At 41.1% G+C, this 12,811-nt stretch overlaps 1 protein-coding gene across 1 annotated transcript; it reads left to right on the forward strand.

Annotated features, from left to right (window-relative positions):
• Nucleotides 1-1,289: 1,289 nt before the first annotated feature.
• On the forward strand, nucleotides 1,290-3,005 carry LOC107144160 (melanoma-associated antigen B10-like). Its single transcript, XM_015487986.2, has one exon. The coding sequence runs from the start codon at nucleotides 1,476-1,478 to the stop codon at nucleotides 2,514-2,516; it is 1,041 nt and encodes a 346-aa protein (XP_015343472.1). The 5' UTR covers nucleotides 1,290-1,475; the 3' UTR covers nucleotides 2,517-3,005.
• Nucleotides 3,006-12,811: the final 9,806 nt, after the last annotated feature.

Here is a 12,811-nt window from a genome sequence, read left to right on the forward strand (position 1 = left end):
CCAGGGATTGAATCCAGGGATGCTCAACGACTGAGCCATAGCCCTAGCCTTTTTAAATATTTTATTTAGAGACAGGGTCTGGCTGAATTGCTTAGGGCCTCATTAAGTTGTTGAGGCTTTCTTTAAAGTCGGCAATCCTCCTGCCTCAGCATCCCAAGCTGCTAGGATTATAGGCATGCACCACCCCTCCAGGCCTCAGTTTAATTTTCTGGTGGGCACAGAGTACTTAAGAACCTTGGTGTAAGGCTAAATTCAGCAGAGGGAGGAGTCTCCAGGGTAATCAAGAGTTACATTCAGAAACTTGAGCAAGGATCAGGGAGACTTTCTCTCTCAGAACAAAGGAAGCCCCACAGAGCACCATTACTGCTATGAGCTCATCAGCAGTACTGTCAGGTTAAAGTATTCCTTACTTTATTCTTAGTGGTCACAGGAGGATGAAATCCTTGGCCTGACAGGGCAGTGACAAGTCATTAGAGGGTAGCCACCCAGGCCCTTCTGAAAGTCAAAGTGAAGAGTGAGGGAGGAACACCCTGCCTTTTTTGATAACTTTGGGAAGCCTTAAGTATATCTGTCATTCTGAGTGCCTTGACTACATATACATAACATACTTAGGAATATCATGTGAGTGAGGGCCTTGGTCTGATTGGTATTAACCTCAAGTTTGCAGAGGGAAATGTATTAAGCAGCCAAGGAAAGGAGTTCTGGTGAGAAATGGTGAGTTCATACTGAGAAAATAGGGGGTTTCAGAAAACTCTACCAGGGTTGTGATTCCTGAAAGGGATTTCTGGAGAAGATATGTTACTATGAAGCCTCCCTAATTTGTTCCTCAGTAATCTGAGAGATGTGAAGGCCTTGTGTGAGGGTCTAGGTCTCAGGTCAGTAGAGGAAGAGCAATAAGATCCCAGAAGAGGCAAAGATGAAGACCCTGAGGGAAGATTGATAGGTATTATTACCCCAGGATAGAAAGGATCTTACAGAGTTCTTCCATTGCAACCTTTCCAGGTTGTCCCCAGCAGACAAAGTCATATGAGATTCTCTCATTTTCTCACACAGGGAGATGAAAGCTTTGTAATGAGGGAGTCAGTCAGTATGGTTAAGCACAGAGATCACAGGTCCTTCCAGAAACCAAAGTAATGGTCCTGAATGTGAATTGAGGAAAATATTCCCTACCCCAAAATAAAAGAGGCTCCACAGGATCTGCAACTGTCAGACACTGTGTCAGCCCCAATGGGATACAGGTGGGACTGGAGGGCTGCAGCCTAAACACACTAGTTATTTTCACAGTGCCTTGTGGGAAGCCTCATGGGGAGAGGGAACTTAATGAATTCTTTGAGCAGTACCCTCCAGGAAAAGTAGGAAGGTGGTTGGTATCTCCTTGCAGAAGGGGATTACGTAATCTCTCTCTCTTTTCTCCAGGACACTGAATCACCCGTCCTTTTTCTGACACTCCTGCTTACTTTTTGTGGCCAGTCATCATGCCTCGGGGTCAGAAGAGTAAGCTCCGTGCCCGGGAGAGACGCCGCCAGGCTCAAGAAGAACCCAAGAATATGGGTAATGTTCAGACGACTGCAGCCAAAGAAGAGACCCACTCTTCCTCATGTTCTCATTTCAAAGATACCCCCAAGAGTTCATCTACTCCTGGAGCAGTCAGCAATCAAAAAGAACCTGGGCGAGCCCCATCTACTGTGGTGACTGCTGCTACAGCTGTTTCACATAAAACAGCTAATGGAGACACCAAGTACCAGGTTGAGGGAAAGCCAAATGTCTCACAGGCTATCATTGAGCACTGGCACAAAAACGTTGTAGACCAGAAGGTTACAGTATTGGTTCATTACCTGCTGTATAAGTATCGAATCAAAGAGCCCATTACAAAGGCAGATATGCTGAGAAATGTAATCCAAATGTGCAAGAATCGGTACTCTGAGATTCTGAAGCAAGCCTCTGAGCACCTGGAGCTGGTCTTTGGCCTTGACATGAAGGAAGTGGATCCAAACAAGAATATCTATGTACTCATCAACAAGCTGGAACTAGACCACAATGCAAAAGTGAATGATAACAGAGGTATACCCAAGACCGGCCTGCTGATGACTATCCTGGGTGTGATCTTCACAAAGGGTAATTGTGCCAGTGAGGAGCAAGTCTGGGCAATACTAAATATGATGGGGGTGTATGATGGGAAGAGGCACTTCATCTTTGGGGATCCCAGGAAGCTGATAACCAGAGATTTAGTGAAGGAAAAGTACCTGGAGTATCGGCAGGTGGCCAACAGTGATCCTCCACGCTATGAATTCCTGTGGGGCCCAAGATCCCATGCTGAAACCAGCAAGATGAAAGTCCTGGAGTTTTTGGCTAAGATCCATAATACCATTCCTAATGCCTTCCCAGGCTGGTATGAGGAGGCTTTGAAAGATGAAGAAGAAAGAGCCCAAGCCAGACTTACAGCTAAGGCCCATAATGCTGCCATAGCCAGTTTTCGTCCCAAGGTCATATCCAGCAGCTTTTCTTGTCCCAAGTGAAGGCTAAGAAAAATGCATTATGATTTTGAAGAGGAAAGCTAATCTTCTCTTCAGTGGAAAGGTAGGGTGAAGCTGGTGACAACACAGTATATAACGTGTATCCTTGTTCTATATGGTAACTTAGTTATTTGTTTAACTGTTCTGTTTAATAGAAGGTTTACATAATTTCAGAATCCAAGCTTATGAATGGCATGATTTATGCATTTATTGATGCTTATAAGCTGCAAGAGCCTTAATATTTTACAGAATAAATTGAGAGACTTTCCATCTTATTTAGTGATTTGAAACAAGATAACAGAACATGGATTATGCATTTCCTTGGAAATATGAAAGAACTCAGCAGCTAAATAGACTGAAATAACTAAAGAAAAAAAAAGTAAAAGATGATAAATTGCTGTATTTTGTTATCACTTTTGGCCTGTCCTATGAAATTAAGAGATACATGCTTGGATTTGTTTAGTTTCTTCAAGAATATAGTAGAAATTATATCATAATAAATTCTTTTGCACACAGCTGTCCTCATTTATTTCTTAAACATTACCTGGGCATCTGCTTATAGAAACCTCTATGCTAATATTTGGAATATCAGGATAAACAAGATCCACCCTTGCCCACTAAATTTTAGAATCTAGGAACAGCTGTCATTTTAAGAAGATAGCAAGTTAAAAGAAGTCAGGAGAATCCAGATGAGAGTAGTCAGGTTCAAATGCCCTCAGACAAGTGGGTCGGGGGCTTTAAGAAACTGTCAGTCCTTCAGTATGAATCAAGTTGTAACTAGCTGGGGAGTGGATCAGATGAGGCTATGAGAGTGGTAAGCAGGGGCCTGATCCTCAAAATGAAGTGTCAATAGTTAAAAGACTAATGCCTGAAATAGAAACTGCTTTTAGCAATTATTTTGGAGTCACAAATAAAACAGATTTCTTCCTAATGAAAGGGGCTCTGCCTCCTGTCCCAGTATCCTTTTTACATTATAGTAGAGCACATTGCACAAACTATGTGTTTTATGCAGATCAGGTCTAGGAAGTTTCTGAGAAATAAGGGTCACCTGATAGGAATGTCCTTGGAAGCCACCCTGCTGGCAATATTTGCTTTGGCCTGGAAAGGATACCAGTCACTTAAAAGCACATCTTTTTAGGTTGTCTTGAGTATAATTTGCAAACTCCTAAATGAGGGATAGATTTTGAATGGGTGTGAAATAAATGAAAAAAGTATGGTTTGGATGAAAAGACAGTTGGAAGGGAAGGAAGCAGTTAGTCCTTGAAAGTAATCCTGAAATCATTAAGTTGCATCCAGCTGGAGAAGAATCCGTCACACTCACAATAAATAACATGTCCCTAAAAAGTTATATAATGCCAGGTGTGGTGGTGCACTCCTGTAATTTCAACAACTTTAGCAAGGCCCTACGCAACTTAGTGAGACCCTGTCCCAAGAAAAAGGGCTCAGAATGTAGCTCAGTGGTAAATTACCCCAGGTTTAATCCTCAGTACTCCTGCCCCCCCAAAAAAAGTTGTATAGTAAATAACTCAGTTTGACTTGCTATACATTATTTCCGATGAGTTGTGTACTGTTACCAGAGTGCTGCATATTCTCTGACATCTCTTGTTTTACAAATGCTGCCGTCTGGCTGGGCACAAAAATCACAAGCCCCTCAAACAGGAAAAAAATTTTATTTTTGAAACTCCCGCCAATGCCCTGTATGCTCCCGGGAAATATGCCGACCCACACATGCGGTGTTCTCCCGGACCCACACACCAACAGGAAATCCCTCCTCCGGAAATCCCTCCTACCATACTTCCCCAACCAATGGGAACTCTCCAGGAGTCCCACTAGAGCTCCAAAGTAGCAGGCCTAGGCAGACAGCAGGGGTCTAATATCCATTTGAATGCAGATCTTAACATAATCATATCATCTCAATGGCTTGCTGGCATCACCTTTCAACCAAAAATGCCATGCATTATTACTACTTGGCTATGGCTCTTAGCACAAAAATCACAGAGCAGATTTTGATAAGGTCTGTGGTCAAATTAATAGTACTGGCTGTCAATTATTAAAGAGGCAATAAATTCCAGGGACTGTGCCAGAGACTTTCAGACATTACATATATCCCACAGTCCTAAAAGGCAGTGCTTATCAAGCTCACTTCACAAAAAGCTTGAGCCTTATAGAACTTTGCAGTGTACCTGACTTCATGGCTCCTATGTGTCAGAACCCTGGTCTCAATTAGTTTAAGCCACATAGTGAGCACTTTCCTACATGAGGCAAATGTTATGTCTTCATTAATTTCCCTTCTCACTACTACATAATGTTTCTGGACAATGAAAAGAAGGAACCTAGGGTTGATATACCAACCCCAGTTGTAATAAATAAAGGAGAAAATGAGAATTACGTATTATCTGGGGACTGCTTATGGGCCTCACTTGCCTGATAGCCACCTGTCTCTGACCCCATCCTCTTGGAGTATTGACTTTGCCCAGGAGCTGTCACATGGGACCAGGCCCAGCATTCCAGATTTATAATGCTCTTCCCCTGAGTCAGCCTCAGTGGGCCCTCAAGGCCAAATCTGCATCATGACCTGCTGTCCAGCTCTTCTCTGCTTCCTCCAACAGAGGTTGTATGTGAGATCACCATGTGGGAAAGAAAGCTCTGAATGTCCTTCCTTTACCCTGACGTAGAGAACCCTGACTCCCTTCAAATGTGCCCTTGTCCTTCATTTCACTCACTGTAGAACACCCCTGATAAAATAGCCCCTTCCACATAATTCTTTACTTTGGCAGTGATGTATAGTTCTGCTTATATCTTTTTTGGGTATTTTCACCAATGGTTTCTCTTTTATTTCCTCCAATTGCCTTGTAAGTTGAGTCAAATTTGGCACAAAATCTACTGATTCTTGAAAGATAACCTAAGTTAGAAAGTTTTTAGGAAGCAGGTGAGATTAAAAAGAATGAAGAACATAATTTAATGATTTATTTGAGACTGGCACTAAATCAATATACTGATGAGTGAGCTTAACTAAATGTCAAAAAAAATTGAAAACTCCCTCTTTAGTGGTGGCTTAATAAATAAAGACCCAAGAAATCACTGTATAACCACATGTCTAGAAGCTGGATTCATTTGTTGTTGTTGTTGAAGAATTTAATTTAATATTATTTATTTTTATGTGGTGTTGAGGTTTGAACCCAGTGCCTCACACGTGTTAGGAAAGCACTCTACCACTGAGCTACAACCCCAGCCCTAGAAGCTAGATTCTTTAAAATCCTAGGATCCTTCCAAGAGAACATAATATTTTTTAAAATATTTAATTTTTAGTTGTAGTTGGACACAATACCTTTATTTTATTTATATTTATGTGGTGCTGAGGATCGAACCCAGGGCCTCACACGTGCTAGGCAAGCACTCAACCACTGAGCCACAACCCCAGCCCTGGTTTTTTATGCTGATGTAACAAACTACCATACATTATGGGACTTAAGCAACACACATTTATCATCTCACACTTCTGTAGGTGAGAAGTGTGTGCTGCTGCTTCTTCTGGTTTATTTTCCCAGTTACCTAAGTCCAAATAGAAATTTCAAAGCTTGGCTTCTTATTTGGAAACACTGGGGAGAATCTTATTCCAGCTTTGTTCAGGTTGTTCTCAGAATCTAGTCCTATGAGGAATCTAGTTCTTGGTAGTTTTGAGTGAGGAATGAGTTTCCTTGCTGACTATCAGCTGAAGCTGCCATAGTCCCTTGAGGCCTCTCTGAAGTCTTACATGTGAATTCCCACTTTTTGAATGAGAAATGGCACATTAAACCTATCTCATGCTTGGAATGTAACATTCCCCTCTGCTGCATCTCTCTTCTGCCTTAGAAATTTCTATGCTTCTAAGGGCTTATGCAATTAGATTGGTCTGTGCAGACAATCCAGTATAACCTATTTTTAAGGTCCATTCCATAATTTTAATTATATTTGCAAAGTGCCTTTGGCCATGTAACATAACATGCCTTTCAGGGATAAGAGTATGGAAATCTTTGTGGAGTAATTATTCAGTCTACCAAAGAGGTAGAAAATGTCTCCCTGGCAGAAATGCCAGCTTTGATAAGAAAATAAAAAAAAAATAATTCACCATCATTCTCCTTACTTTTGTCTGTATCTACCCCACGGGAAAATTCTGGCTTTTTCATTGTGCCTAAGGGTACCTGTACAAGTGTTTAGGTATGTTCATCAGGTGGGGGGTGGTGATAGCAGAGACTCACAAGTTATGATTTTGACTAGAGACCGAACAAAATAATAAATTTCTCAGTCTTTAGAGATTATAGAGGTTAGTGAAAAGGTTAGTATAGAAAGGTGCTACTGAATAGAAAAGGGTGAACCCTTCTTGCAGAGATTTATTGAATCATTTTGAAAAATGGTGTGATCCTGGATTTGAAAACACTTGCCATAGATAGGCACAAGAAAGTGCTTCTGAATAGCAATGATCTTTTATATTTTCAGAAAAACCTCCCAAGAACAAAGAAGGCTATCATCCTAACAAATTATATTAGTAGCTTTTTATTGGGTGCCTACAAAGTAACAGTTAATTGAAGAGACCACAATTTCTCATGTACTTTGTGTCTTGCTTTCTATTCTTGGTTTATATGGAGACTATATTGCCAGTTTACTTGTGGTTAGGAAAGGACATGTCACTAACCTTGAAAAAATATGAGCAGAATTGTGAATTTTTACTTTAGATCAAGGCACTTGAGAGCCTGTCTGCCATCTTCATGCTTTCTATTCCATCCAGTAATGACCATGTAAAATACATGTTTAGATTTGGAGCCATATGTTGGAAGTAGCCTAGATCCCTAGGTCATCTGACAGCAGAGAACACCTGCCAATTCACATCAAATTTTATTTGCATATGAAATAAACTTTTAAATTAATTTATTTTAATTAGGTACATATGACAGCAGAATGCATTTTTATTCGTTATGCACAATTGCAGCACAACTTTACATTTCTATGGTTGTACACAATATAGGGTCACACCATATGTGCAGTCATACATGTGCCTAGGGTAATGATGTCCATTTCATTCCGCCACAAAATAAACTTTTGATATGTTAAGCTTGTTAGCTGCAGGATAACCCATGCACTCAAACCCCACTCTGTCTGGTGCTTTATCACCTGTTTGCGTCAAGTCTGAACACTCAACCCCACTCAAGGCTGAACACCGGTCTGGTAACAGAAACCCACATCTGACCCCTGTCCCATCTGCCTAAAGGCAGAAGATGACACCCTTAGCAAATACTGTGTGATCCAATCATTGTACACCAAGAAGGCAGCTTGCAGACCCAGAGACCCCATTAGATTTGGGCTATAAAAACTCCCTCCTGAGGGGCCTTTCTCTCTCTCTTGCTCTCTGTCTCTCTTGCTCTCTTGCTCTTGCTCTCTCTGTCTCCCTCTCTTGCTTTCGCTCTCTCTCTCTTTCTTCTCTCTCTCTCTCTCTCTCTCTCTCTCTCTCCGCTTTTGCACTGCTGCAATAAAGCTCTCTTGGTCGCTCTGAGTGTTGTGGTCACTTTCCTTTCAAAGCTATTCAGATTTCAGGCTTCTCCTATTACATTGTATACATCCTATATGTGTGTATAACACACAGCTACTTTTTCTGCTGTTACTCTTATTGAAATATTTTAATTACAAAGAAGAAGGGACATATTATTGTAGTAAAAAAATTCTAAAATACAGATAAATACAAACTCTGCTTCCTCCAAAATTCGGTTTCTCCTCAAAGATAACCACATTAAAAATACTGCATGTAGTATTTTAACATTTATTTAAGGCTTTTTCGTCTATATACAAGTTTTAACATAAATTTATAACTGTCATAATATCATTCTGCCTCATACCCTTGCCACTGACTAAAATGAATGCAATATCTTTCTGTGACAATACTTATAGATCCACTTTACTCCTTTAACTATTCCCTAGAATTACAAAGTATGTATGTGCCACAATTAACTGAACCAATCTCCTCCTGATGGACACATAAATTGCTTCCCATTTGTTGCTATGATTACAATTGATAACAACATTTTATAGAACATCAATTTTTGAGCAAACATGCATGTTTCATTATAAGAAAGATGTGTAAAAACACAAATTAAAGTGGAAAGAGTGTGAGGACTGTAAATTTTTATGAATATTGCTCCCATTATTTCATTCCAATGAAGCTGTACCAATTTATATTCTCAAATATAAATGAATGTGAATAAATTAATATCTCACAGGCATTTTATTTTATCAAATTTTTAAAATTTTGGTTAAAGTTGATTGAAAATGGATTGTCTCACTCTTATTTTAATTTGTATCTCCTTGTTTTCTAAGAAAGTCTTGCAGGAATTGTACTTAATTCCTTACATACATAAAGTAAAATTTCAATAATGTTGTCTTGAACAGTGGGTACCTAATTTAGCATACTGATATGCCAAAAAATATATCTCTTTACTTTGAGAAGAAACAATTTGGTTGAATGATCAAATGCCAGGAATGGACCCACACAGGAAACCCACAGTTAATGAGGGGTTTCAGGAGAGTAAAACAATTTTCAGAATGCATGAGACATATCATAAGCTGATCCTAGTCCAGAGAGCCTACAGAAGCTGGAAGTCAAATATCCACTTCTGACTTGTAGCATAGTGTTACTGAAAGTTCGGTCCTTGTCCCTGATGCCAATTCATGGCCAATTGAATAACAAGGACATGGTTTTGAGAAAAAGGAAGATGAAGGTTTATTGCTTTGCTAGCAAAGGAGGAGCATGGGGACTCCAGTCCCACAAGCTGTGGTTCTGCCCATAAGGGAGAACAGGGCTTTTAAAGGAGCTCCTCAAAGGCTGCATTCCAGGTGTGTCCCAACTGGGGTCCCTGGTGTGCCCTGATGGTGTATGGAAATTCACTTGTTAATTTGGGAGAAAGTCACTTCCTATATCTTCTGATGATATCTCCTTCCTGTGCTGGGTGTGTGCACTCCAGGACAGATAACTTATAGGCCAAGGATGGGGAAAAGGTAATATTGTTCCTTGTCCCAGGTTAGGGAGGGGGAGAGGAAAAAGAGAAAAAGAAAAAAAATAATGTCCCTTTTAAAATAAGCAGCTGAGGGCTATATTCCAAAGGTGAAGTGGACCACTGTTACAATAGGGTAAAGAAGGAAGGAGAGAAAATGGAGAATCTTGAATAACTTTGATGACTAAGCTTGAGAGTCTCTGAATCATTATTAGCACGATGAGCTGAGTGAATGGATCAATTGGACAAAATGATCAGAGGCATTACAGACACCTACCCTCAGAATCTCCTTTACCCACTTGTCAGGTAGAGTATGTCAAGCTCCTCTGCATTACTCAGTGATATTAATGGATTCTGGAAGAGCAGCATCTCTTCAGTGCCTTTATTACATCTCTTCAGTATCTTTATTACTGTTATAACCCTGACTTGATTGAATTGGAATTTTTTTTTTTTTAAAAACGGATTCTGTAGTAGCCATTCCCAAAGTTATTGTGTGACCTGTAGTAAAAATTTCTATCACCTTTTACTATGAAGTGAGGACAATAAACCAGGTGTCAGGTGGTTCAATGCATTCTTGCTAGCATTCCAGGTCTAGGAATTCTTGTGATCCCTGACAAGAATGGGTATTTCTTCCTCTGTATATGTGTCCCTTCCACCACAGAGGTTGATGCTGTAAAACTGAGTGTGATTGGTGATTAAAGACAGTTACAACAGGGCAAGTAGGGGCCATGAATAATACAAGGGAATATGTGGGTGTAAAGAGGCAGTAGTCCCTGAAGCTAATTACTTCACTGACTCTATCGTAAAGGGTTGAGTGTAGATATATCTTGAAAAATGATCCTGATGTTATCCCCAGCTTATATTGCTTCCCATAGTCCCTGATTTCTCTGCAGAACAGTGCTGTTTTTGTGACTATGTCTGGTGGCCTTTGTTGCTATCAGATGCTAAAGGAGGGGGCTTGTCTTCAATACAAACATTTCCAGGTGGTTGCATAAACACTAAAGATAGTATAGTTCCTTTATAAATTGAAGGGGTGACAGGTATATGTGGAATAAAAATCTCTACATTTATTACTGTCATAACCTTGACTTGATTGAATTGAAAATTTAAAGAAAAAAAGGATTTTGTACTAGTGATTGCCAAAATTATTGCATGCATTCTATGCAGTAAAAATTTATGTCAACTTTTACTATGAGATGAGGGCATTGAACCAGTTACCATCCTTAGGCTGACTAAGGGAGAGTTCCAGACCCTAAGAGAAGTAAAAGTGAAAACCCTAAGGAAGTTCTGAGAGAATCGCTCACTTCAGAAAAGACCGTTTAGCCCAGAATCTGGTGCCTGGTTAGTACTTCTAAGTCCATGCCCAGATGATAGGCTGAGGTACCTTTTCACTTCATATGGAGACTTAGGATCATAGAGTATAAGGTGAGGTGATTGGGGAGAAAAACACTGATTTCTGACTGGATGACTCCAATCAGGAGAGAGAGAGGAGTCCCAGCCCTCACAGTAGTAGAAGAAAGACCCCTGTGTGAGCTCTTTCAGAATAAATAATCCCCACAAAACACAGGCTACCTCAATACTCCTAAAAGCTATACCCTTTCTCTGAGCCCTGAGAGACCCTATATAAAGGGGGTGGCATACATTGGTTTCTCTATATCTGTTTCTGATTTCAAAGAGAAGTAAAGGCATTGCTGGTCTGAACTGGGCTGCTGTGGTCATCAGAGGAGACAGATTCCAGGGAACAGTTCCAGGACCTGTGTAGAATGAAGGTAAAGAGCCTGAGTAAGGTTTGAGGGCAATCCCTACACCAGAAGATTGAAGGGCCAATAGAATTCCACCCCTGTGTAAACCCTGGGAAGCCTTGGATAGGAATTTCCTGATATAGCAGCACTATTTGACATCCTAGGATTCAGAGAGGTGACAACATTACACCAGGTTTGGGCACCAGATGAGCAGAAGGCGGGGGTTCAGACCTTCCAGCAATGAAGGTGAAGATCCTAAGTATGATCTGAGGGAATAACATACACCAGATAAGAAGGATCCCATAGACCCAAGTTCTATGGGTTTAGAGGCCCATGATAGACCCATTGTAGTAGCCAAATGTAATATACCCTGAATTCCAGCTCTAGATCTCTCAGGAAAGTGAAAAACTTGGTATGAGGGCCAATAGTAAGTCATAAAAGGGAGGAGTCCCAGACCCTGCCAGGAGGTAAGGTAAAGACCCTTTGTGAGGTGTGAGGGCACCAACTACTCTAGTCAGAGGGGGCCCCACAGAGTCCTGCCCTGGTGTTAGGGGATAGACATCAGGAAGAGAACACCTGATTTAGCACTGGCTGAATTCTCCCTCTGACTGAAAGGGTAAATATTGATCCAGGATTACGGCCTCAGGCTAACAGATGGAGGTGTTTCCGGATCCTAACATAACTAAAGGTAAGGACAGTGATTGATATCTGAGAGAACCACCCAACCCAGAAGGGCAGGGTTGGTACAGAGTCTCACCCCTGATATCAGCCCAAGTAGGCCCCAGATGGGAGTGTCTGAATGTAACACTGGCATTTGGTTTTCAGAGGAACTATTTCCCCACTTTGCTTAGAAGTAATGTAAGGACTTTGAGTGAAGCTTGAGGCTATTTCTTCCCCATAACAGAGTAGACTTCAAAGATTCCTGACGGGCCCTAAAGGAGGATCACCTGATGAAACATACTGATTTCTCCTGGTGGAAACTCAGGGAGATAAGGTCACTGAAACAGAGTATCAATCTTAATTCAGAACAGGAGTCACAGGCCCCGAACAGGAATATAAAAGGAAAGGATCTTAAGTCCTGAGGGAACTATCCACTCCAGGCTTAGGTTGGGCAAAGTCCTGCCCACACTTTAAGCACCAAGGGACTATCAGAGAGCTATGTGAGGGTGAGGGCTCTTTCAATTCCTGCTTTGGAATTCTCAGGGATATGGTACTTTCTCTTGGGAGATAGGTTTCACATCAGAAGAAGGTGGAGGCCCACGCCATGCCAGAAGCGAAGATGAGGACCCTGAATGAAGAATGAGAACCCTAATTCTGACCCCAGTATAAACAGTGTTCCTCAGAGCTCTTCTGTCATCCTGGGTATCACCAGGTAGATATGATCAGATAAGACTCTCCTTCAGTTTCTTTTCCAGGATAGAAGGGAGATGATGACACTGAAATAAGGAGTCAACATCAAAGCAACAGCGTAGAAGAATCCCAGAAAACACTGAATGGGAACAAAGAGACATTCCCCTGCCTCAAAGCTGGGACCTGC

This window comes from Marmota marmota, unplaced genomic scaffold, assembly GCF_001458135.2.
Source record: "Marmota marmota marmota unplaced genomic scaffold, marMar, whole genome shotgun sequence".
NCBI lineage: Eukaryota > Metazoa > Chordata > Mammalia > Rodentia > Sciuridae > Marmota > Marmota marmota.